Source organism: Acinonyx jubatus, chromosome D2 (assembly GCF_027475565.1).
Source record: "Acinonyx jubatus isolate Ajub_Pintada_27869175 chromosome D2, VMU_Ajub_asm_v1.0, whole genome shotgun sequence".
Lineage (NCBI taxonomy): Eukaryota > Metazoa > Chordata > Mammalia > Carnivora > Felidae > Acinonyx > Acinonyx jubatus.
In genome coordinates, this window is record NC_069393.1 from 46672930 (window position 1) to 46699956 (window position 27027).

A 27027-nucleotide genomic window follows, 5' to 3' on the forward strand; every position below is an offset into this window, starting at 1 on the left:
TATTGATAGTTTGCTGTATTATGATACTAGACTCCTATTTGCCACATGTTCATGTTCTGAGTCTCCATTTCTGTTGGTGTGTAATGGCCATTCCATTTCGTGAGAAATATACAAACTAAAAATAGTATGAGATGACACTATTAATAAAGTCTTATATGTAAGATATCAAATAATGCAGTCTCCAAAATTAATAACTGTAGCTTGAAAGTCAGATGTCATAAAACATAGTGAAGGTGAACTGTTCCCATGATGCATTATGCTGTTTTTAAAGGGTTAGTGCTTTGCAAAAATATGACAGGAAATGCTGAAAAAATTGAGAAGGAGCATAAAATAAACACCATAGTGCTTGAAAACATCTGTGTCCTGAGAATGCATCTTCCTACTTTATTCCTGTAGGAAGATTAGGCTTGAATTCTGTGAGGCCTTCAGAAATGTACTTCTCACAGAAAAGAGCCCTTTTATGGTTGTATATCTTCATTGATAACATAAGTCTCTGTTGACAACCTAAGTGGAATGACTTGAGCTTTTAATTTTAGCTCTTCAAATATTTAAACTGTAAAAGTAATATATCGTCACTAAAGGTTTAAAAAATAGAGAAATGAAAAGTCATTTATATTGCCACATCATTAAGCCACTGTTAGCATTTTTAATGAGTTTCCTTCCTAGCATTTTTACATGTGTATATATTAACATAGTCATAATTACAATGCGTGTATAATTTATATCATTTGCTTTTTATCAAATCCATGTTTCTCTTGCTTCTAATGCCCACATAATATTCTTTTGATTGTACTAGCACTACAGTTTACTTAGCTTTTTCCCAGTTATGGGAAATTAAAGGAACTGTCTGTTTTTCTTTATTGTAAATAACGTTATGGTGGAAATCTTGGGGCTTATAAATTTTTGTGTATTTTCTCAGGCTAAGCTTCTCACAGGTAAGCTCTTCCACGTCTTTTCAGCCCTGTTGCTCAACATTTTTCTTGATAGGCATTCTGAGTTTATGATACTGCCAGGGGGTCATAAGGACACAGGTTCAGCGCTGATTGGTCAATGATAGATTTCATCATATTTTTGTAGACTTTTGTAAAGGGAAAAAATGGTTCCCTGAGCTGTTGCTTTTCCCTGATTATTAAAATATTAAGTGAGGACCTGTGTTATGTCCTCATTTGTAAAGTGGCTGTTCCTAGATTTTAATGTTTTTGAAACCTATTTGTATTGACTTCTTACATATAAAAGATACTGATTTTCTGTCCCATATTCTACATTTTCCAGTCTTTTTTTTTTTTTTGCCTGTTTATTTTTACTTATAGGGTCATATCTATAAATCTTTTATAACTTTTTTTCCTGTTAATTTGAGGCTTAGGAAATCAGTCTCCCTTTAGTTCCTTAATATATTCATTTGTAATTGTATCTTATGTGTTATTAACATTTAACTTGTATATGTATGAGGATTTATTTCAGTAAATGAAATATGAGTCTTTTTAAAAAAATATTTATTTGTTTATTTAAATATTTATTTATTTTGAGAGAGAGACCATGTGCACACATGAGCTGGGGAGGAGCAGAGAGAGAGGGAGAGAGAGAGAATCCCAAGCAGGCTCCATGCTGTCTGTATAGAGCCCAATGCAGGGCTCAGTCTAACAAACTGTGAGATCATGACCTGAGCCAAAATCAAGAGTCGGACACTTAACTGACTGAGCCATCCAGGCACCCCTGAAGTGTGAGTCTTAATTGGTATTATTTTTCCTACCAAATTCCCATTTTTTAAAAATTCTTGTTTATTTTGAGACCTGGGGTGGGGGTAGGGAGGGACAGAGAGAGAGGGAGAGAGAGAGAATCCCAAGAAGGCTCCACACTGTCAGTGCAGAGCCCGATGTGGGCTTGAACCCATGAACTGTGAGATCATGACCTGAGCTGAAATCAAGAGTCTGATGGTTACGCGACTGAGCCACCCAGGTGCCCCTTCCCTTCCAAATTCTTGTCCAATTGTCCCAGCATCAGTTAAGAAGAAACTTGTCCCTTTCCTATAATTTTGGGCTGCTATTTTACTCTTCTGTATAATTCAGTCAGTTTTTGGACTGTCTTTTTTAGTCTTGGACCTGTAACTTTACTTTTTTAATAATAATTATTGCGTAGTTATGTCTATATTTCAAGAGGACTCATCTCTCTGTTGATTCTTTCTCAACATTTTTATTTGATTGTCTCATTAATGCTTATGCATAATTTTAGAATAATTTTGTCAAGTAGAAAATCTTGCTTAGACTTTGGAATCACATTAAATATAGGCTTTAATTCTGGAGAACACATATTGTTGTAACACAAACTATTATTATAGCTTTCAAATATACTCTAAAATTGCTGAATGTTTTTCATTAAAAGTTCTTAAGTAGCTTTTAAATCATTTATCTCTATTTCATGATTTTTGTTTTGTTGGTGTATAGGAATGTTGGTGACATTATATATTTATATACTTTTTTCTTACACTAGAATACTTATTTTATGCAAATGTTTATGTTAACTGATTCTAGTAGTTCTTAGAAATTCCGTTGGGTTGAAGACATCCACATGGCTAAAAGACACATGAAAAGATGCTCAACATCGCTCATCATCAGGGAAATACAAATCAAAACCACAATGAGATACCACCTCACACCTGTTAGAAGAGCTAAAATGAACAACTCAGGAAACAATAGATGTTGGTGAGGATGCGGAGAAAGGGGAACCCTTTTGCATTGCTGGTGGGAATGCAAACTGGTGCAGCCACTCTGGAAAACAGTATGGAAGTTCCTAAAAAAATAAAAATAGAACTATCCTACGACCCAGCAATTGCACTACTAGGTATTTATCCAGAGGACACAAAAATGCTGATTCAAAGGAGCACCTGCACCCCAGTGTTTATAGCAGCACTATCAACAATAGCCAAATTATGGAAAGGGCCCAAATGTCCATTGACTGATGAATGGATGAAGAGGTGGCATAGGGGCACCTGGGTGGCTCAGTTGGTTAAGTGTCTGACTTGGCTCAGGTAATGATCTCACGGTTCACAAGTTGGAGGCATGCATCGGGTTCTGTGCTGACAGCTCAGAGCCTGGAGCCTGCTTCAGATTCTGTGTCTCTGGTCTCTATCTGTACCTCCTGCTCAAGCTCTGTCTCTCCCTCTCTCAAAAATGAATAAAAACATTTAAAAAATAAAAAATGATGTGGTATACACACACACACACACACACAATGGAATATTATTACTCAGCCATCAAAAAAAATGAAATCTTGCCATTTGCAATGAGGTGGGATGGAACTAGAGTGTATTACGCTAAGTGAAATGAGTCCGAGAAAGACAGATACCTTATGATTTCACTCATGTGTGGAATTTAAGGAAACAAAAGGGATGACCATAGGGGAAGGGAAGGAAAAATAAGATAAAAATCGTGAGGGAGGCAAACCATAAGAGACTCTTAACTATAGAGAATAAACAGGGTTGCTGGAGGGGAGGTGGGGGGGATGGGCTAAATGGGTGATGAGCATTAAGGAGGGCACTTGTGATGAGCACTGGGTATTATATGTTAGTGATGAATCCTAAATTCTACTCCTGAAATCAATACTACACTATATGTTAACTAACTTGAATTTAAATTTTTAAAAAAATTAAAAAAAAAATAAAATTCCTTTGGGCTCTCTTTCATTATACTATAAAGTTCTCTTTTTGTCTTATCACAGAAAAAAGTCTTATCTAGAAAAAATCCAACTGTAAAATAAGAGCAGTGATAATGTATTTATTTTCCTTCTTTGTTTAATTAGATTGACTCTTAAGGGTTTTGCCAAGTGAGCATAAACTTAAATTTTGTTTGAGATAGATGTTTTTTAAAGTTAGGGATTCATCATTGCTGTTTAAGAATTCTATGTTGATACTGGATTTTATCACTTGTTGACAGCACCTAATGACATAAACTACTGATTCCGAGGGTTTTGTTGGAAAATGGATTCTATTCCTGTGTGTTCTGGTGTCATAGTGTGTTGGTGACTCCCATTGTACACTGTGTACATACATATCTTGAGGTTCCCACAGGCATGTCAAGCTCAGTGTCCATAATGAGCTTTCCTTTACCCCCCACTCCTCTGTGCATCCTGGTCTTTTGAATGCACACCCAGAAACCAGGGTACAGTTGAGTCCCTTCACTAGATTATGTTGGTCCTCCTTTTCAAATGGTCTCTCTCATTCCTCTGTATTCCCAACTTTAAATCCTGCTTTGATCCTTCAGTGCTGTGTACTACAGCTGGTCTCCTCACTCCTCTTACTGCTTTTGTTTCCTTTCTGTATCTGCTAGCTGTTGTGCACAGGCTTCTCGTTTTTATAGGAAATGTGCTTCTGATAAAAACACGCTTAATTTAAAGTTGTTTATTCTGAGTGCCATTCGAGATGTTGGCATTCAGCTCCGCACAATGGTGAGGAGAAGGGTGCTGCTGGAGCCTGGCACCCTGTGTGCAGGGGTGCAGGGAGGCAAGCAGACCTGGGGTGACTGTCCCTCAGGGAAGCCGCGACTGGTATCTTTGTCTTCTCCTGGCTGCCTCCTTGTTGTCTGTATTTGTCTCATCATTGTTGGAATGGACAGAATCTTTCATTTATCTTGACCATTTGGAAAGCACATAGAACAGCTTAATTGTTATGCCACGCTGGTCATATTTTGCATCAGGCCTTCCTACCTCTCCCCTTGTAGGGATAGTGTGATCAGCCTTGCTTCTTGTTAGAGTCATGCTACTAGAGATCCTTAAAAAAAGTCAGAAAGAATTTGAGGTCTCAGTTGTGTAAATTTTGTGTGAGAATGAGGGGCAGGAAGACAGAAAATGGTACTGGAAAGACAAAGCAAACAACTGGCCTTTGTGAGGCACTGAGGGGAATCATTGCAGATGCCTGAAAAAGGAGGCTGGAAAATGTGCTGATGTTAAGAACCCTTACATTTGTGCACATGGACGCAATCTTCTTTGGTCTTCACATTAACCCTGTGAACGGAGTAGAGATTATTACCTTTCTGTTTTACAGCTGAAGAAACAGAGCCTTTGAAATTCCTCAGTTTGCCCAACATCACACAGTATTCAAGAGTCAAGTCTTGAACTTAAATTTCTAATTGCTGATTTTGCACTCTTCCTGTTACCTCTTTCTCCAAACTGGAAGAGTGATAGGATAAAAGTGACCATCTCCTTGTCATCCAGATACATTATATTGGGATAGCACTAAGGAAAAATACAGTTTTATCGATCTTAGTCCATATCAATTATTTACATATTTTTAAAAAAGTTTTGTTGAGATATAATTCACATTCATTCAAATCCACTTATTTAAACTATATAATTCTGTGGCTTTTAGTATACTTAAGAGTTATGTGCCATTACCATAATACATTTTAGAACATATTCATAACTCTAAAAAGAAACCCTTTTAGCCATCATCCCCCCCATCATCCCCCATCCCAGTCCTTGGCAACCAGTAATCTACTTTATGTTTCTATATATTTGCCTATTCTGCACACTTAATACAAATGTAATCATATAATATGTAGTCCTTTTACTTTATAATGCCTTCAAGCTTCATCCATGTTGTAGCATGTATTCATATTTCATTTTTTGTTGCTAAATAATTCCATTTTATAGATAACACATTTTATTTATCCATTCATTAATTTATGGACATTTGTGTGATTTCTACATTTTAAGGAAGATTCAGACAGTTTTCCAAAGCAGCTGCATATATTTCCACTGGCACTGTATGAGGGTTTCAGTGTCTCCACATCCTTGCCAACACTTACCTGTCTTTAAATATAGCCATAATTGAAGTGATATCTCATGGTGTTGATTTGCATTCTCCTGTTGGCTAATGATGTTGAACAACCCATTTTTCTTTTTTTTAAAGTTTTTGTTTTAATTCGGTTACATTACATTAGTTACATTAGTTTCAGGTATATAATATGGCAGTTCAGCACTGGCATGCATCACCCTGTGGTTATCTCCACAAGCGCGTTCCTTAATCCCTGTCACCTATTTGACCCGTTTTCCCACCTCCCTCTCCTCTGGCAACCATCAGTTCTGTATAATTAAGATTGTGTTGAACAACCCATTTTTCATTGGGTTATTTGTGTATTCATTGTTGAGTCGTGACAGCCCCTTTATGTATTTAACATACAAATCCCTTATTGTATGTTTTGCGAAAAGATTCATTCTGTTCTGTGGTTGACTTTTCACTTTTTTGATGATATCTGTTGAAGCACAGATGTTTTTATTTTGGTGATGTTTAGTTTATTTTTTTATTTGTGTGAGATAGGAGTCTAAATTCATTCTTTTGCATGTTGAAAAGACTGTTCTTTCCCCATTGAATGGTCTTGGAACCCTTGTTGAAAAACCAATTGACCGTAGTTACACGGGCTTATTTCTTGACTCTAAATTTTATCTAAAGTCTTCTAATCCATTGACATGACATATCCATTTCCATACTCTTAAACAACCAGTTTGTCCATTTCTTCTAGATATGGATGTTCATATTAGCTGTGCTGTATTTTTCAAGTTAGCATTAGTGGGATTGAAGTTCTCATGCCTGACATAGTGTCAGACATAGTGCAAAGGTTTAACTATTGTTCTTCATTACAGACGAATTGGTATAGATATTTGGAAACTATGCAAAGAAAATAGTATGAGTAATACCTGCTTTATGCTTTTCACATGAACCTTCGCAAAAAAAAAGTGGCATGGTCAGTTTTGTAGTTTGGCTTTTAAGATTATCATTTTTATCCTAAATATGACATAGGAGAAGGATTGCTTTAGGGTGACTTTCAGGTCTATAACCTGGAGATAGGGGTTCATATCAGAAGAGTAGCTTAAATGGCTGTAAGAAGGAGAGGTCCTTTAAAATTCTACAAAATATTTAAAACCCTCTCTCAGATTTGTGTTTATCTGGCATAAATAGTCCTCATCAGTCTTGTCATGGTCATGTACCAATGATGTAATAATGATTATTATACCAGAAGCACCAAAGGAAGCTGTTGGCATGATGTATGGTGGGACTCTGGACATGGTTGGTTTGAGTTAGGTATTCCAAGAGACCACATGGAGTTTGTCATCTCTGACAGAGGACTTTGATGTATGAGTGATGAAGTGATGAAAAAACTGCTCACCAGTGACTGTTGTGATCTCCCAGAGAGTATAAGACAACTAAGCTGTAAGTGCCTCTTATCTTGTGTAATATGAACATAAACATTCAGACCATTCGTTGGGCACAGTGCTCCATCTTGTATCAGGTTCATCAAAGGCTTGAGATAGAGTAGATGATACATAACATGTAGACACTGACATTCTAGTAATTGATTAGAGTATCTAGACATTAATATCACCTACTGTATTTTCCTGTTTTATGGGTATCAGTGATCACTCACCTATTATAAAACTAGACTTTTAAAAACAATATTCTTTTAGCTCATTTTCTCATAGTGTTGATCCCTTCCAGCTTCTTATTCCTTCTTGTTGCTTGTTGGTCAGAGAATCTTATAAGGGGAATTAATTTTGTGAGTTCTGTTGCTCTTTAATTTGGTTAAGTAACACTATCAGAGATGAAACAAGCCACACAAACACCTACCTTTGGTCCAGAGCAGAGTTTGGGGAGGGAGAGGTGGAATAAATGGCTGCCCTTCTGATGTGACCTTAGGGCTGGGTGGAATAAATGGCTACTCATCAAATATGACCTCAAGGTTGCCAGGCCCTCTTGTTTACACTCCCTGCCTATTGTCCCAACCTCCAATGCATGGTTAATAAGTGAAGACCCCCAAATTAGAGATTCATTGTTTTAGTTTAATGTTTCCATCCTTTGTTAAAATTCAGATAGCATGAAACATTACTAGATTAAATGTTATGGATAATTTGGATATATAATTGGTTTTGTGTACTGAGTTTGATAGATTTCAGCAGGGGTGGGTGAGGGGATAGAGAACACACAATTCAATTACCAGGAACTTTGGAGGAATGTAGGAGAAAACCAGAAAAAAGGCAGGTGTGCATGGAATCATTGAATCAAGCTTATTTAGAAACTATTATTTTACCTAAGGGCAGCCTTTTTAGGATCCCAGGAATATCCATGATGGCTCTAATCTTCCCTGAAAAATTCTTTAGAAAGGGGTTAGCAAACTACAGGCCATGGGCCAAATCTAGCCTGCCACCTGTTTCTGTAAATAAGGTTTTATTGAAACATAACCATTTTCATTCATTTGCACACTTACTGTGGCTGCTTTCACTCTGCAACAGCAGAATTATTTTTTTAAATGTTCACTTATTTTTTGAGAGAGAGCATGTGCATGTGTGCATGTGAGTGGGGGAGGGGCAGAGAGAGAGAGGGAGGGAGGGAGAGAGAATCCCAACCAGGCTCCGGGCTGTTAGTGCAGAGCCCGACGAGGGGCTTGATCTCATGAACAGTGAGATCATGACTTGAGCTGAAATTAAGAGTCAGATACTCAACTGACTTAGCCACCCAGGCACCCCACAGAATTCAGTAGTTTTAAAAAAATATGGCCCAAAGTGCCTAAAATATTTACTTTCTGGCCCTTTATAGGAAAAGTTTGCCCACAACTGGTCTAGAGAGTCTAGACTTTCAGAAGGTTAAGCATAGATCATACGTATCTTAAATTTATTTTAGACTTTTAAGCCTTTAATCTTACCATTGTGTGGATTCAGGGGCAGTGGTTTTAAGGAAAGATCACTACTTCTATCAGAATGAATGCTTGTTCAAGGAAAAAAATTAACTTTAAAAATATTCTTAAAGGATGACACTGCTGTATTTAAAACCTAATAGCCAATGGAAAATTAATACCTGATTATACATGTACATGCCTCTTTCAGGTGTGCCCATCTTATTACATGAGAAAAATGTTAAAATTTCTCCTGTAAACATTCATCTTGTTGTTTATGAAGACCAGGTATTTGTGTCAGATACTGTAACTGGTTCACATATGAACATAAATATAAAATGCTAATCTCACTGTTGGAAATTTGAAGTGTTATGTCTTGTCTTCTCTCTCTCAGCTTGAAGTCCATGGCCCAAAATGACTCTACCACTGGAGACTCTGTTCAGTAGAGAAGACACCCAGACAGGAGGCTGGGATGAGCATGCCACTGCATCAGATCTCTGCCATTCCAACCCAGGATGCCACCTCTGCTAGAGTCTACAGAAGTAAGACCAAAGAAAAGGAGAGGGAAGAGCAGGTATTAGGAGGATGCCTTTTTTAGTTTCATTATTTTTGTTGTTTTCATTAAACACAGCCTAGAATGATAAACTCTGATGATCAAGGTTTTCTCTGCTAACATACTAAAATGCATGTGGTGTAAATGTTAGTTGGGCTCAGAAGTTCTGTATAGGTTTCTAGGTTTTCAGACTTTGGTATCCCCTTATTCTGCCATGGTTATACATGACTTACTTATCTTCATTGCCTAAAATTATATAATTTTTTTCTGGTAAATTTCTGAGTAAAAGTTCTTTGAATTCTCAGAACATGATGCAAAAGGATAAATTAATCTGAACCAAGATTTTGTAAATACCTCGTACATACTAGTCTCTGCTTGCTTTAAGGGTATCATAGTTAACATCACAGAGCCTGTCTCTGCCTTCGTATGGCTCTTGATCTGGCCTGACAATTAAAATGAATTAGAGTCTAATGACAAGGTCAGTAATAGAGGAATTCAGGGCCACCAAATTCCAGCCCAAGGGGTCAGGCAGGAATGGCTTCCTGGAAAAGATGACATTTACATAGAGAACCTGAACAGTGACCTGGAGTTAGCTCAGAGAAAGTAGAATGTTCCAGTTAGGAGAAATATTATGTGCTGAAAGCCCAAAGGTTTAAAGCAAGATGAGTTTGAAGAGATTAAAATAGAGTAACAGGAACATAAAGGGCAGTGGCAAGATAGGAGGTTGGAAAAGTTACAGGAGGTACCGTAAGGAGTTTGGATTTATTTTTGCAGAATGAATGATCAAATTTGCATTCTTAAAACTTTCACTCAGACTGCAGTTTGGAGAGTGAATTGAATCAGTGGTAAGAGACTAGTTAGAGGATCATTTAATAGCCTACTTAGGCCAAGTTTGGCAAACTTTTTCTGTAAAGGGTCAGATAATAAATGTTTTAGACTTTGTGGGCCAGTCACATCTCCTCAGTTCTGCCACTGCAGTGTGAAAATAGTCAAAGACAATATATAAACGAATGGTCATGACTGTGTTCCAATAAAACTTGACTTGCAAAATCTGGTAACAGGCCAGATTTGGCCTGCAGGCTGTAGTTTGCCAGTCCCGGTCCTGAGGAAAAGGTGATGGTGACTTCGTCTGGGATGGGGTAGTGGGGATAGAGAGATATTTAGTTTATTAATCCACTGGGCTTGATAATTGCGTGGGGGTGTGAAATAGGGGGGAATCATGGATATCTCCTGCTTTCTCCTTGCCTTTACCATGTGCTGCACAAACATGTGCTGATTAGTCCTCACAGCATTCCTATTCTGTACTAAATCTTTCCTGATGACTTTAAAGAATCCTTGTTAAATCAGAAAGTAATAAGTCTTGTTTGAAGGTGAGTGATTATAGTTGATGGGATACCATTCTTTGCTTTATTTCATAAATAATTAGAAAAAAAACAAATCTGTTGGGGGACCTGGGTGACAGTCCATTAAGCATCCAACTCTTGATTTTGGTTCAGATCACGATCTTATGGTCCTGAGATCAAGCCCCGTGTTGGGCTCTATGCTGCCAGTGGAGCCTGCTTGGGATTCTTTCTCCCTCTCTCTCTGCATCTCCCTCACTCATGCGCACACTCTCTCTCACTCTCAAAATAAATGAACTTATTAGAAAAAAACAAAGAAATCTGTTATAGCTCTTGAAGTACATGGACTATGGAAAATGAAAAGGTACAATATAAATTAAAAGGGGTCTCCAGGGGCGCCTGGGTGGCTCAGTTGGTTAAGCATCCGACTTCGGCTCAGGTCATGATCTGACCTGCGTCGGGCTCTGTGCTGACAGCTTGGAGCCTGGAGCCTGCTTCAGATTCTATGTCTCCCTCTCTCTCTGCTCCTCTCCAACTTGTGCTCTCTGTCTCTCAAAAATGAATAAATGTAAAAAAAAAAAAAAATTAAAGGGCTCTCCATATTCTTAGTTTGTGTTTTCCTTTTTTCAGTTGTTTGTGTTGTCAGTCTGCACCCTTTCTATTTTGCTGAGCTCCTGGGAGGAGTGTGGTCAGCATTGATTGAAAGGCTGGCCAGGGCGGTAATGGAGTAGATGGGTTTTGGATGTAGTATTTTCAGTATTTCAGTTTTTCCTCAAGTTGCTGGAGATGGGAGAATACCCCCCAAATAATCTTTCTTATATTCTTTCAGTTTTCACTTAAGTTAATAGTCTTCATTTAAGATTCATTTAAATTAATGGTCTTTTTTAGAACCCTTTAGCCCAAATGGATTTTTAATTTGTAAAAAAAAATTTTTAATTATTTAATTAATTATTTATTTACATTCAAGTTAGTTAGCATATAGTACAATAATGATTTCAGGAGTAGATTGCTTAATGTCCCTTACACATTTAGCCCATCCCCCCTCCCACAACCCCTCCAGCAACCTTCTGTTTGTTCTCTATATTTAAGAGTCTCTTATATTTCATCCCTCTCCCTGTTATTATATTATTTTTGTTTCCCTTCCCTTATGTTCATCTGTTTTATATCTTAAATTCCTTATATGAGTGAAGTTATAAGATATTTGTCTTTCTCTAATTTCACTTAGCATAATACTCTCTATTTCCATGCACATAGTTGCAAATGGCAGGATTTCATTCTTTTTGACTGCCAGATAATACTCCATTGTACATATGTACCACATCTTCTTTATCCATTCATCACTCGATGGACATTTGGGCTTTTTCCATACTTTGGCTATTGTCAATAGTGCTGCTATAAACATTGGGGTGCATGTGCCCCTTCGAAACAGCATATCCCTTAGTTAAATACCTAGTAGTGCAATTGCTGGGTTGTAGGGTAGTTCTATTTTTAGTTTTTTGAGGAACCTCCATACTGTTTTCCAGGGTGGCTGCAACAGTTTGCATTCCCACCAGCAGGGCAAAAGAGATCCTCTTTCTCCACATCCTCACCAACATCTGCTGTTGCCTGATTTGTTAATGTTGGCCATTCTGACTGGTGTGAGGTGGTATCTCTTTGTGGTATTGATTTGTATTTCCCTGATGATGAGTGATATTGAGCATTTTTTCATGTGTCAGTTGGCCATCTGGATGTCTTCTTTGGAGAAGTGACTATTCATGTCTTTTGCCCATTTCTTCACTGGATTATTTGTCTTTTGGGTGTTATGTTTGATAAGTTCTTTAAAGATTTTGGATACTAACCCTTTATCTGATATATCATTTGCAAATATCTTCTCCCATTCCGTCAATTGCCTTTTAGTTTTGCTGATTGTTCCCTTTACTGTGCAGAAGCTTTTTACCTTGATGAGGTCCCAGTAGTTCGTTTTTGCTTTTTTTTCCCCTTACCTCCAGAGGCATGTTGAATAAGAAGGTCCTATGGCCAGAGGTCAAAGAGGTTTTTGCCTGCTTTGTCCTCTAGGATTTTGGTAGCTTCCTGTCTTACGTTTAGGTCTTCCATCCATTTTGAATTTTTTGTGTGTGAATGGTGTAAGAAAGTGGTCCAGGTTCATTTTTCTACATCGCTGTCCAGTTTTCCCAGTACCATTTGCTGAAGAGACTGTCTTTATTCCATTGGATATTCTTCCTGCTTTGTCAAAGATTAGTTGGCCATATGTTTCTGGGTCCATTTCTGGGTTCTCTGTTCTGTTCCATTGATCTGAGTGTCTGTTTTGGGGGCTGGTACTATACTATCTTGATAATTACAGCTTTGTAATACAGCTTCAAGTCCGGGATTGTGATACCTCCAGCTTTGGTTTTCTTTTTCAAGATTGCTTTGGCTATTCGGGGTCTTTTCTGGTTCCGTACAAATTTTAAGATTGTTTGTTCTAGCTCTGTGAGGAATGCTGGTGTTATTTTCATAGGGATTGCATTCAATATGTAGATTGCTTTGGATAGTATTGACATTTAAAAAAATGTTTTTTAAATATTTATTTATTCTTCAGAGAGAGAGAGGTTGTGAGCACAGGAGGAGCATAGAGAGAGGGAGACAGAGAATCTGAAGCAGGCTCCAGGCTCTGAGCTGTCAGCACAGAGCCCGATACAGCGCTTGAACCCACAAACTGTAAGTTCATGACCTGAGCCGAAGTCAGACGCTTAACCGACTAAGCCACCCAGGTGCCCCCCCCCACCATTGGATTTTTAAATACCACTAAATAGTACATTTTTTTAGTCTAGGGTGCTTGCCTGCCTATACCAAGCTGAGGTTGCTTGGTCCCTATTCATTGCAGTATTGAATTTGGACACCAGGTGGCAGGAATTTCTTGGAGTATATATGTGCAAACTATACTTGTTAGGAGTAAAGGAAGAAGTCCAACATTTTAGCCCAGGAAGAGAGATTCTTTTTGATATAAAACCCTGTTACAGATTTGTTGTGGTGGATGTTCAGTAAATACTTATTGAATTGATCTATTTAATGGGGGTTTTTAAGGTTTGGATAAGTAGTATTAACGGCTATATTCATGGAATTGGGATTTTTTTAAAAAAATACAACTTACTGTCAAATTGGCTAACATACCGTGTGTAAAGTGTGCTCTTTGTTTTGGGGGTATATTCCTGTGGTTCATCTTATACATATAACACCCAGTGCTCATCCCAGCAAGTTCCCTCCTCACTGCCCATCACCCATTTTCCTCTCTCCCCTCACTCCCCTATCAACCCTCAGTTTGTTTTCTGTATTTAAGAGTCTCTTATGGTTTGCCTTCCTCCCTCTGTGTTTTGGGATTTTTTTATAAGTTCATTTGTTTTTGAGAGAGAGAGAGAAAGCGCAGGTGGGGGAGGGGTAGAGAGAGGTAAAGAGAGAATCCCAAGCAGGCTCCACACTGTCAATACGAAGCCTGATGTGGGACTCAAACCCACAAACATTGAGATCATGACCTAAGCTGAAATTGGACACTTAACCAATTGAGCCACCCAAGTGCTCCTGGAATCAGGATTTTAATTGGTATTGGGAAGAGGGACCATTCTGTTTCACTTTAGCGTGGGGAATAGTTGGAACACCTGATGGCAGTGTGACAGTTTTGGGAATCAGGGAGCCAAGGCGAGGGGACAGATACTGGAATTGCAGCTGAGACAGGAGCTTTGAAGGGCCCCATGAGTTTTGGCAGCAACTGGCATATTGCTGAAAATGGTTTTTGTAGGTGTCAGAGTTCTGAAATGTGGTATCAGAATTGGTTTGGAAGGCACATTTTTGTCCATTAGGGTTTTCCTTTATCCAGTTTCCTTGGTATGGTGAGTTCAAAAAAGAATCCTTTGGTGTGATTTCTGATGGCTTGTGTTTGGGAGAGGAAGAGAGGGGAGGGTAAGAGAAGCTCTGCAGAGAGAGGCATTCCTTCCTTCCCTCCCATCATTTGTTCTTCTTAGAGCCGCAAAGGTGAACTTTATCTCACGATCTCCTGGTAGGATAACATGAGATGGCTCATTACATCAATAAGAATTTTATTCCTTTTGAATCTTGTGAGAAGAGAGGCATTGCAGTTTACAGAATCAAATAATCCAGCTGTTAACATCGACAGTTTGTCATGTTTATAGATGCGTGGTTCTCTAACGCCCATTGCATGAGCCCATATCTATACAGTTCTAAGAAGAGTTCATGACATTTACAGAGTAGTCAATACAGTTGATGAATAAATGAATGAATTTAGTTTTAATGGTATGGGAACCACTATGGAAACAAGAGGATTGTTTTATAATTCATCAAAGGATTTCTGCTCCTATTGCTTATGAACTGGGTAGCTGTTTCTTGAGTATTTTTTTTCTTAGTGTTTTCTAAGTATTGATCCATTGCTTTCCAGACTCTGGTCTGCATTTAGAAACCTGATATGGAGGTGGTTTGCATTCCTTCTAAACAAACATTTTCTTTATAGTGTTTTGGGGAGATATTTTCTTTTTCTTTATAGTTTAGAGAGTTATCAATTAATTTCTTATCTAGACCTAACTGTGTTTTGTGGTTTGATAGGTCCCTCTACATTTTTCTTTCTCTATTTTTTTTAAGGAGACTCCATGCCCAGTGTGGGCCTCAAACTCACAACCCTGAGATTAGGAGTCAGATGATCCATCAACTGAGCCACCCAGGTGCCCCCACCTTTACATTTTTCAAGATTATTTTTTATGTTTTATTTCATTAAAAAACATTTTTTAAAAATATTTATTTTTGAGAGGGAGGGAGGGAGAGAGAGAGAGAGAGAGAGAGACAAGACGTGAGTGGGGGAGGGGCAGAGACAGAGGGAGACACAAACTCTGAAGCAGACTCCAGGCTCTGAGCTGTCAGCACAGAGCCCAATGTGGGGCTTGAACCCGTGAACCGTGAGATCCTGACATGAGCCGAAGTAAGACACTTAAGTGACTGAGCCACCCAGGCACCCCTTATTTCATTTTTGACAACTGTATTAAGGTAAAACTGACATACAATAAATAGAACATATGCATTATTATTATTATTATTATTATTATTATTACTATTATTATTTTTTAAAGCTTACTTATTTTCAGAGAGAGACAGAGTATGAGTGGGGGAGTGGCAGAGAGAGGGAGACACAGAATCCGAAGCAGGCTCCAGGCTCTGAGCTGTCAGCACAGAGCCTGATACGAAGCTCGAACCATGAACCGCAAGATCATGACCTGAGCTGATGTCGGATGCTTAACCAACTGAACCACCCAGGCACCCTTAAACAGTACATATTTAAGGTGTACAGTACCTTCACAAGCAAGATTGTGAACGTATCCATCACTCCCAAAAGTTTCCTCATGCCCTTTGTAATCATTCCCTCCCACCCTTCTCTAACCCCTTCCTCAAGCAGTCACTGATCTGCTTTATTTCACTCTAGATTAGTTTGTGTTTTGTAGAGTTTTATATAGATGGAGTTATATACTTTTTGTACTCTTTTTGTCTCTTTGTACGTATTTTTTGTCTCTTTTTAAAGGCTAATTCTTTCAAGATTCATCCAAGTTGTGTGTATCAGTAGTTATATCCTTTACTTGCTGAGTAGTATTCATCGTATGGATATACTACAATTTGTTTATTCATTCTCCTGTTGATGGACATTTGGATTGTTAACCAGATTGCGGTTGTTATAAATAAGGCTCCTGTTAACATTCGTACAAGCCCTTGTATGGACATACATTTCTTTTCCCTTGGGTAAATACCTAGGGTGGAATCATATGGTAGATGTATGTTTAACTTTTTGAGATACTGCCATACTGTTTTCCAAAAGCGATTGCACCACTTTACATTCCTACTAGACGTGGAGAGTTCCAGTTCTTCTGTATCTCTGCTAACATTTGCTATGGCTGTCTTTCATTTTAGTATCTAACAGGTGTGTACTGGCATCTCATTGTGGTTTTAATTTGCATTTCCCTCATGAGTAATGATGTTGAGCATCTTTTCATGTACTTATTTACCATCCTTACGTTTTTTTGTTGAAGAGCCTTTTTTTTTTTTTAAATTTTTTTTTCAACGTTTTTTATTTATTTTTGGGACAGAGAGAGACAGAGCATGAACGGGGGAGGGGCAGAGAGAGAGGGAGACACAGAATCGGAAACAGGCTCCAGGCTCCGAGCCATCAGCCCAGAGCCCGACGCGGGGCTCGAACTCACGGACTGCGAGATCGTGACCTGGCTGAAGTCGGACGCCTAACCGACTGCGCCACCCAGGCGCCCCAAAACACCATTTTTTTTAAATGGACAAAAGATTTAAAAAGGCTCTTCAAGGGGCGCCTGGGTGGCGCAGTCGGTTAGGCGTCCGACTTCAGCCAGGTCACGATCTCGCAGTCCGTGAGTTCGAGCCCCGCGTCGGGCTCTGGGCTGATGGCTCGGAGCCTGGAGCCTGTTTCCGATTCTGTGTCTCCCTCTCTCTCTGCCCCTCCCCCGTTCATGCTCTGTCTCTCTCTGTCCCAAAAATAAATAAAAAACGTTGAAAAAAAAATTTAAAAAAAAAATGGTGTTTTTTTCTTATTTTTGAATTTTGTATTCTAGATATAAGTCCTTTATCAGATACGTGCTTTACAAATGTTTTCTCCCAATGTCTGAATTGTCTTTTTATGCTCCTGCCTATGTCTTTTGAAGACTAAAGTTTGGCTTTAAATTTTTTAATTTTGATGAAGTCAAATTTATCCTTTTTTCCCTTGTACATATTGTACTTTTGGTATTCTATTAAGAAAGCTTTACCTAACCCAAAGTTGCAAATAGCATCTTAGAACTTTTATACTTTTGGTTTTACACATATGTCTAAGATCTGTTTTGAATTAATTTTTGTATATTGTATGAGGTATATATCTAGTATCATTTTCTGTATATATGAATGCCCAATTGTTCCAGTACCACTTGTTGAATAGACTGGACTGTCTTTTCTCCATTGCATTATCTTAAATCAGTTGCCCATTATGTGTGTGCATATTTCTTGACTCTCTTCTGTTTCAGTGATGTATTGACTATCTTTATACCAATACCACATTGTCATAAACACTACAGTTTAATAACTTTTGAAAATCAGATAGTGTTCTTTTTCAAACTTGTTTTGCCTATTTTAGTTTTTTTGTACTTCCATATGAATTTAAGAATCAGATTGTCAGTTTCTACACACACACACATACACACACACATAAGTCTTCTGAGATTTTTATTGGGATTATTGAATCTGTAGTTCACTTTGAGGGAGAACCGACACTTAAGAAGATTGAGTCTTGGGGCGCCTGGGTGGCTCAGTCAGTTAAGCGTCTGACTTTGGTTAAGGCTGTGATCTCATGGTTCATGAGTTTGAGCCCTGCATCGGGCTCTGTACTGACATCTCAGAGCCTGGAGCCTGCTTAAGATTCTGTGTCTCCCTCTCTCTCTGCCCCTCCCCCACTCACACTCTGTCTCTCTCTTTCAAAAAATAAACAAACATTAAAAAAAATTAAAAAAAATATTGAGTCTTGACCCATGAACAAGGTATGCCTCCTCTTTAAGTCTTATCTAATTTCTCTCAGCAGTGTTTTCTAGATTTCAGTGTGTAGATAGGTCTTACATACCTTTTGTCAGATTTATCCCTGTTTAATTGGTATTTTTGATGCTGTTGTAAATGGTGCTGTTTTTTAGAATTTTAATTTCTTATTGCTTGTTGCTAGTACATAAAAATAAAATTGATTTTTGTGTATTGATATTTGTATCTTGTGTCTTGTTTGCAATTTCGGCAAACTCACTTATTAGGTTCCAGTAGCTTTGATTCCGTTAAATTTTCTATGTAGGCAATTGTATCATTTGTGAATAAAGTTTTACCCTGCCCTTTTCTACCTGGATGCCTCCCTGCTTTTTGGTCCTAGTGAAAACCTCCAATCCTTGTGTTGTTCTTGATCTTAGGAGAAAGGCATTTATTCTTTCAGCATTAAGTATGATGTTAGTTGTATGTTTTTAGTAGATACCCTGTGTTGGGTTGAATAAGTTCTCTTATATTTCTGGTTTGCTGAGAGTTTGATTAGGAATGGATCATGGGTTTTGTCAAATGTTTTTTTGTGTCTTATCAAAGATAAAGCTGTATTCTTAATTTTTTTTAATGTTTATTTTTATTTTTATTTATTTATTTTTTAAAAATTTTTTTAATGTTTATTCATTTTTGAGACAGAGAGAGACAGAGCATGAATGGGGGAGGGGCAGAGAGAGAGAGAGACACAGAATCGGAAGCAGGCTCCAGGCTCTGAGCCATCAGCCCAGAGCCTGACGTGGGGCTCGAACTCACGAACCGCGAGATCGTGACCTGAGGTGAAGTCGGACACTCAACCGACTGAGCCACCCAGGCGCCCCATTAATGTTTATTTTTAGAGAGCAAGCATATAAGTGGGGGCAGAGAGAGATGGGGACAGAGGATCTGAAGTGGGCTCTGTCTTGATGTGGGGCTCAAACTCAGGAACTGCAAGGTCATGACCTGGGCTGAAGTCAGACGCTTAACTGACTGAGCCATCCAGGTACCCCTCTTTTTTTAAATTTATTTATTTTGAGAGAGACAGTACAAGTTGGGGAGTGGCAGAGAGAGCTAGAATCTCAAGCAGGCTCTGCACTGTCAGCACAGAGCCCGATACAGGGCTCAAACCCATGAATCATAAGATCATGACCCGAGCCAAAATCAAGAGTTGGGTGCTTAACTGACTGAACCACTCAGGTGCCCCATAGGTAAATCTGTATTCTAGTTAAAGCAGCAAGGGCAGATTTTATTCAGTAATAACTATTGTGATAGGGAGGAAAGTCCAGTGTGAACTGAACTCCACTTCTTTTTGTGTGGAGGTGACTAGGATGTTTTAAAAGGATAATGAGGGAGTAGGAAGGAGGAACAAATGGGAAATGAGTAGGGGCTTGAGTAGAGTCAGGGATGTAGAAATTTACAAAAAGCTGGAAGAGAATTTGGTCATTGTGATTAAGCCAGCTGGGTTTGCTACCTCATGCCTATTCAAGTTAGGCTTGTACTCGCCCATAAAGATTGGGAGATAGGGGCTCTGTCTTCAGGGATTGGCTGCAACAAACAGTAAATACTTTTGGCAATCTTGAGTTTTCCCAGGCAGGAACTTAAGAGGGTTGGAATCATCATCCTAGGAACACAGCCATGAAAAGTTAGAAACTACACTAGTGTTTGTTCAGGTCTTTTAATGCAGAGGTTTGGATGGAGTCATATGTACCAAAGAGTTCCTACAGTTTAGTCTACTGATGTGATCATAATGGTTTTTATTGTTTTGTGTATTTGTCAATGATCTCCAGAGAGAACCAATAGGATATCTTTATCGATAGATATAGGTATGAGATTTATTATGGGAATTGGCTCACATGATTATGGAGGCTGAGAAATCCGACCAGGCTGCTGTTATTTGCAGCTTGGAGAATCAGGAAGTTTGGTGGTATAATTTAGTGTACATCCAAAGGCCCAAGAATCAGGGAAGTAGATGATATAAGTCTCAGTTTGATTCCAAAGGCTGGAGTCTGAAGGCCTGAGAACCAGGAGTACTGATATCCAAGGGCAGTATAAGATTGATGTTCTAGCACAAGCAGAGAATATCCACTCTTCCTCTATCTTTCTGTTTTATTCAGGCCCTCATTGGATTGGATGATGCATTGGGGGCATTGAAATATGAACAACTTCTGGAAATGCCTTCATAGAAGCCCCCAGAAATAATGTTTTATCAGCTATCTGGGAATCCATTAGCTCAGTCAAGTTGACACATAAAAGTAACCATCACAGTTTGTTAATATGGCAAAGTACCCTGGTTGGTGTTTTTTTGTTTTTGTTTTTGTTTTTTTTTTTAATGTTAAACCAACCCTACATTTCTGGAATAAAGCATACTTGGTTATAATGTATTAATATATTTATAAATTATTGGATTTGAATTGCTAAAATTCTTGTCTAGAATTTTTGCTTCTGTGTTCATAAGGAATATTGGTCCATAGTTTTCTTTGATTGTAATGTTTTTGTCCGATTTTGTCATAGCGACGGTACCAGCCTCATTCAATGATTAGGGAATTATTTCCTCCTCTTCAGTATTTTAGAAGAGTTTAGAGTTGGCATTACTATTTCTTCCTTAAGGTTGGTAGAATTAACCAGTGAAGCCATCTGGGTCTGGAAATTTTTTGTGAAAAAGTTTTAAACTACAGTCTCAATGTCTTTAATATAAGGCTATTTAAGTTAGCTGTTTTTTCTTGAATGCACTTTGATAGTTTGTGTCTCTCATGGAATTGGTCAGTTTCATTGTTTATTGATATAGAATTGCTTATAATGTTTATTATTGTCTTAGTCCATTCTGGTTTGTTATAACAAAATACCTCAGACTTGGTGGCTTATAAACAATAGAAAATTATTTCCCATAGTTCTGTAGTCCCAGATCAAGGTGCCCGCATGATCCAGGGTGAGGGCTCTCTTCTGGGTTGCAGACATCTCATTATATCCTCACATGGCAGAAGTGGTGAGGGATATCTCTAAGACTTCTATAAGGACATTAATCCACGCGTGAGAGCTCTGCCGTCTTGACCTAATCGCATGCAAAGCCCCCACTTCCTAATACAACCACATTGGGCCTTAGGATTTCAACATATGAATATGAATTTTGGGGAGACACAGACATTCAGCCTGTAGCACCGATTATCCTTTTTTCTTGATCATCTGGTGGTCATAGGTTTATCAATATAAGTGAACTCAAAGAATTCTTTCATAGATTTTCTGTCATTTTTTTCTTTTTTCTTTATTTTTTGGCTTTTGCTTTGATATTCATCATTTTGTTTTCTTTGTTTCCTTTGAGTTTAATTTGCTCTTTTCCTAGCTTCTTAAGGTAGAAGCCAAGGCTATTTATTTGAGATCTTATTTTCTAATGTAGGTATTTAGCAATTAGAATTTTCCTAATTTCTGCTTTTGTGGCATCCAGCAAATTTTGCTTTGAGTTTCATTTTTATTCAGTTCAAAATACTTTCTAACTTCCTTTTGATTTCTTCTTTGATCCATGGTATTTTTAAGTATGTTATATAATTTTCAAAATTTCTGGACTTTCCGAGATCTTGCTTATTTATTTTTAATTTAATTGCGTTTTGTCTGTGGACATATTTTATTTTATTTAATTAATTTTTTTTTTTTTTTTTTGAGATTTGCTGGTCCGTTTATTTATTTTTGGGACAGAGAGAGACAGAGCATGAACGGGGGAGGGGCAGAGAGAGAGGGAGACACAGAATCGGAAACAGGCTCCAGGCTCTGAGCCATCAGCCCAGAGCCCGACACGGGGCTCGAACTCACGGACCGCGAGATCGTGACCTGGCTGAAGTCGGACGCTTAACCGACTGCGCCACCCAGGCGCCCCTGTGGACATATTTTAAATAAGTTAAATCCTTTAAAATTTATCAAGGCTTGTTTTATGGCACAGAACATGGTCTCTTTTGGTAAATGTGCTATGTACACTTTAGAAGAATGTGTATTCCTCTGTTGTTGGATGCTGTGTCCTATAAATGTCAGGTCAAATTGATAGTGTTTTCCAAGTTTACTCTATCCTTGAATCTAGTTGTTCTATTAGTTGAGAGAGTGATGAAATTGCTGATGGTAACTATGGACTTGTCTTATTTTTCCCAGTTTTGCTACATGTATTTGATTCTCTGTTATTAGATGCATAAACACTAAAGATTGTTTGAGCTTCTTGATAAATTAACCCCTTATTATTATGAAACGATTATTTTATTGTGGTGATAATATTTTTTGCTCTGAAATCTACTTTGATAATAATACAGGCATTGCAACTTTCTTTTGATAAGTGTTAGTATGGTATCATCTTTTCTGTCTTTCTACTTTTAATCTATTTGTGCCTTTATATTTAAAGTGCTCTTGTATAAGCAGCATGTGGTTGGGTCTTTTTATCCAGTGTGGTAGTCTCTGCTCTTTATTTAGATGTTTGGGCCATTTATATCTAATGCCATTATTGATACATTATTGGTAGGTTAAATCTTCCTATTCATTTTCTATTTGTCTCATCTGCCTTTGTTTCTCCTTTTCATCTCCTTCAGGCTTTGTTAATTATTTTTTAAGATTTAATTTTTTATTCTTTTTTTTAAGTTTATCTATTTTTGAGAGAGAGCGCATGCACGCATGTGCAAGTGGGGTAGGGGTGGAGAGAGAGGGGGAGAAAGAGAGAATCCCAAGAGTCTCCGTGCCTCTGTCAGTGCAGAACCAGATGTGGGGCTTGATCTCACAAACTATGAGATCATGACCTGAGCTGAAATCAAGACTCAGTCACTCAACTGACTGAGCCACCAGGTGCCCCAGTTTTTTATTCTTTGTTGGCTTGTAAGCTATAACTTTGTTTTAGTCGTTTTTAATTTATTTTTTATTTCTTATCAGGGTTTATAATAGTATACATTTTTAACTTATCACAGTCTACCTTCAAGTGATAATACTTATGTATACTATAAAAACCTTATAATAGTATACTTTCATTTCTCTCCTCCTGGCTTTCGTGGTATTGTTGTCATACATTTTTCATATATATATGTTATGAACCCCAGAATTACAGTATCAGCATTTTAAAACATTTTTAAAGAGATTAAAATATTAAAAAATATCCATTTACCCTTATAAATAACATTTCTGGTGTTCATTGTCTCTTTGTGAAGGACTTTAACATTTCTTGTAGTGTGAGTTGGCTGGTAATGAATTTTTCAGCTTCCTTTTTTTTCCTTTCTTTTTCTTTTTTTTCATGTATCTGGGGTTTGTTGAGCTTTGTGGATCTGTGAGTTTACAGTTACCTTTGAATTTGAAATATATTTTTCTGTTCCCTCCCTTCTTTGGGGACTTCATTTCACACATTAACTCTTATAGTTATCCATTGTTATGTTTGTAATTTTTTAAAATTTTATATTTTCTTTCTGTGTTTATTTTGCTAATTCTCATTGCTATGTTTGTAAGTTTATTAATCTTTTCTTTTTTGTTCTCTAACCTGTTAATCTTTCTGGTGTATTTTTCATCTCAGTTCGGTTTGGATCCTTTATGTCTTTCATGCCTCTGTTCAACTTTTTGATCATAAGATCCATATTGAACTTTAAAAAATTTATTTAAAAATAAAACTCAGGGACGCTTGGTTGGCTCAGTCAGTTAAGCATCTGACTTCAGCCTCAGTCATGATTTGGCGGTTTGTGAGTTCAAGCTCTGCCTCGGGCTTTGTGCTGACAGCTCAGATCCTGGAGCCTGCTTTGGATTCTGTTTCCCTCTCTCTCTGCCCCTCCCCTGCTCATGCTCTCTCTCAAAAATAAATAAACATTAAAAATTAAAAAAAAAAACTCAGTTAAGATATCAGGTAGTAGATATTTTTGTAGACTTTTTTTCTTCTCTAATTTCAGCATAATTGTATATCTTGCATATGTTTCCATTTGATTAATCTGAGGTTTTTCTGTATTTCTTCACCAGTTCTCTATTTATTCACCAGTTCTCTTTTCTTTTTCACGCAAATAATTTCACCATTTGAAAAAAAAAATCCATGTTTTTCTCATTCCTCTGTTGCATTTTCCCATTATATGATGTTTTTCCTGTGTTCAGGCCTGTTTTAAAATATCCTTCTGGGGGCACCTGTGTGGCTCAGTCGGTTGAGCAGCCGAATTCAGCTCAGGTCATGTTCTCACGGTTCGTGAGTTCAAGCCCCACATTGGGCTCTGTGCTGACAGCTTGGAACCTGGAGCCTGCTTCAGATTCTGTGTCTCCCTCTCTCTCTGTTCCTCCCCGCTTGCACTCTGTCTCTCTCAAAAATAAATAAAGATTAAAATATCCTTCTGTAGGATTATTAATATGTATTTTTAAAAGTCTAAAAGACAGTTTTGTATTTGGCCAACAAATCAATGTTTAGAAATACACATTTCATTTGACAGTATTTGTAAATTATTTTCCAGAATAATGTCCATTTTAGCCTGTTACTAACAGGGTCCACTGTAAGCAACAGCATTATTTCCAATTAGTGTGAGGAAAGGGATTTCATACAGGGAAGTAGTAGATGCTTACAGGGTAATTCAAGGGCTGGAGGAGCAAGCTGGGTTTCCAGGAACAGTTAATCCCAGCACCCTTGGACTGCTCTGCTGAGATCAGCTGACAAATCAGAGTGTTGCTATTGCCACTTCTTGTGGAAAAAATCACTATCTTTACATAGTTGAAAAAGCTGCCACATTGCTGCAGACTTTGCTGAGATAGTAAGAAGCGCTTGGCTCTAGAATCACTCACTTTTGCCATGATCTAGATGAGCAAAGTGGATGCTCTGCCCTCTTCTTTCCTGCCCCCCCGCCCCCCTCCCCCGCCATGTGTCATCTTCAGACCAGAGCTTTGAGCACTAGTGCATTGAGTAAGCACACCCTAATTATTCCTAGAACACATATTTCAAGGTTGTTCAGAAAATACATTTTTGGGGGGGCCTGGGTGGCTCAGACGGTTGAGCATCTGACTATTAATTTTGGCTCAAGTCATGATCCCAGGGTCATGGGATGGAGCCCTGCATTGGGGTCTGCACTGAGCACGGAGCCTGCTTGGGATATGCTCTCTCTGTCCCTCTTTCTCTTTCTCTCTCTACAAGAAAAAAAAAGGAAATACATTTTTTAACTTTCTTTTTCATACCCCTTTAACATGAAATTGATCTGGATGGAATGAACAGGCCCACATCAAGGTAATTCAGCAATTAGCTTACACTGAAATAGTAAGCTCCATGGAAAAAGAAAAGTGGTATTTTCTTTTATATATTTGTAAACAATTTGTTACTATCCCCATTGGCCTCAACATCTTGCTTCTAATTTTGCTATGAAGCATCAGGATGCTCATCTTTTTTTTTTTTTTTTTTTTTTTTAATGCTTCTACACATCTATTGATAAACACTTGTATCTTAAGAAGATGTTACTGGAAAGGTGGTTTATATATACTTTAGTTTCAGTAAATTAAGCACGCAGCTATTCCATTTGCTTTTACACATAAGTTTACGTGCACTTATAGAATGATGATCGTCTAACCACATTTATATTTGCTATGAAAACATATGAATGTTGGCAGCTAATACTGTGCTCATCTTTACCTGACATATTCTGAAAAGATGACCTCTCAATTGGTAACAAGTATTTTGAGGCATAATCACTGCACTTTTACCTCTTAATTATTCTCTTTTTTCTATTTGATAAGTCATTCCCTTTTAAATAATAAAAGCTTAATATAGGGAACCTGGAGAAAACAGTCTGTGTTTTAACATCCCAGAATCTTCAGATTCTAGCCTAACTCCCAGTTTGATGCTCCCAGGATCCCTCTAAACCAACTCCCAGTTTAATGCTTGAACCTGCTCTGTATCATTGTGGTTTGCTTGTTCTTGGGGCACCATTAGGGCATCTCCCATGGCACTGACCTTGTACGTCCAAAAGCAGTTCCCTTCTTTTTTGGGTGACCAGTGATTTGAGATCCAATGTTAAGAACAAGCTCTCTATAGCTTTCTTTTATTGGTGGTCTTACTTTTTTCTTCAGGAACCATCAGTCTTACTCTGCAACATAAAAATCATTGTTTAATTTATTACGAAGTTAAGTCTCTCAACATTCTAATTGTTCTCTTCTGGACCATTCCTAGTTTCTTTATATAAGTGTGTTTAAATGAAGAGATAAATATCCATCTTTAAAATGTAGTGTCCCAAATTACTGTCTCTGGTTCGGTATCACTTTCTGTGAGATCATTTGTGTGACTTCTTGAATAATCTGTCTGCATTATCTGCAAGAGCCCAGAGATTAATATTCTCTTACCTAGAAACAAGGATTTCTTTTGTCATCTGTTTGCCTTTCCTTGATCCCTGGAGTGTTTTTTAAAAATCTCCTTCCTAGCATGTTTTTCCTGTCTGTCTGGTAATCAAATCTATCACTGTAACTCCTAGTTTGGTCAAGCACTCGCAGAAAGTTGTAGCACACTCACTAAGAAACAAATTCTGACTAACTCTTTTCTAAATGGTTGTTTTCTACCTTATAAGGCTTGTCTTCTTTAAGAATGAAGAAATAAGCTTACATGTGTTTTTCTAGAGATAAAAAAGCATACCATTATCAAATATTGAATACAAGTTGATCAGTTTGAACTATTACATTTTCTTTTGCATACATTAATTTTGAAGCTTGAATGCAGATAAAATTACAATTTTGAGATCCTGCCATTTTAAATATTCTTAGTCAAAAGCCAACAGTATTGGTTCTAGCTGTTTCTTGTATTAAAGGCTTACTTTTTCCAGCCAATTCTCACACAAGTTTTGTACTGGTAATGGTTTGCTGTTTACTTATTTAGGTCTGGAGATGGAAGAATGCACAGAATGGCTGTAGCAGACCTCTGTGATGTTGACCTATGACCTGTGAGAGTTTGTTAGGTGAGAGT

General features: G+C 37.8%; 1 protein-coding gene across 13 annotated transcripts in view; it reads left to right on the forward strand.

The window, feature by feature from the left end:
- The window catches only part of MARCHF8 (membrane associated ring-CH-type finger 8), a 123659-nt gene that overhangs the window by 38261 nt on the left and 58371 nt on the right, over positions 1-27027 (forward strand). For 6 of the 13 annotated variants that reach the window (XM_027062557.2, XM_027062554.2, XM_015087880.3 and 3 more), the window contains one exon: positions 9052-9231. In XM_027062557.2, coding sequence (XP_026918358.1) covers positions 9130-9231 — 102 coding nt within the window. In that variant the 5' untranslated portion in view covers positions 9052-9129. Of the gene's footprint in view, positions 1-6789; positions 7202-8382; positions 8946-9051; positions 9232-15176; positions 15257-27027 lie in introns of those variants that run through there. The other 7 variants (XM_053207426.1, XM_027062559.2, XM_053207428.1 and 4 more) reach the window with 6 other exon arrangements.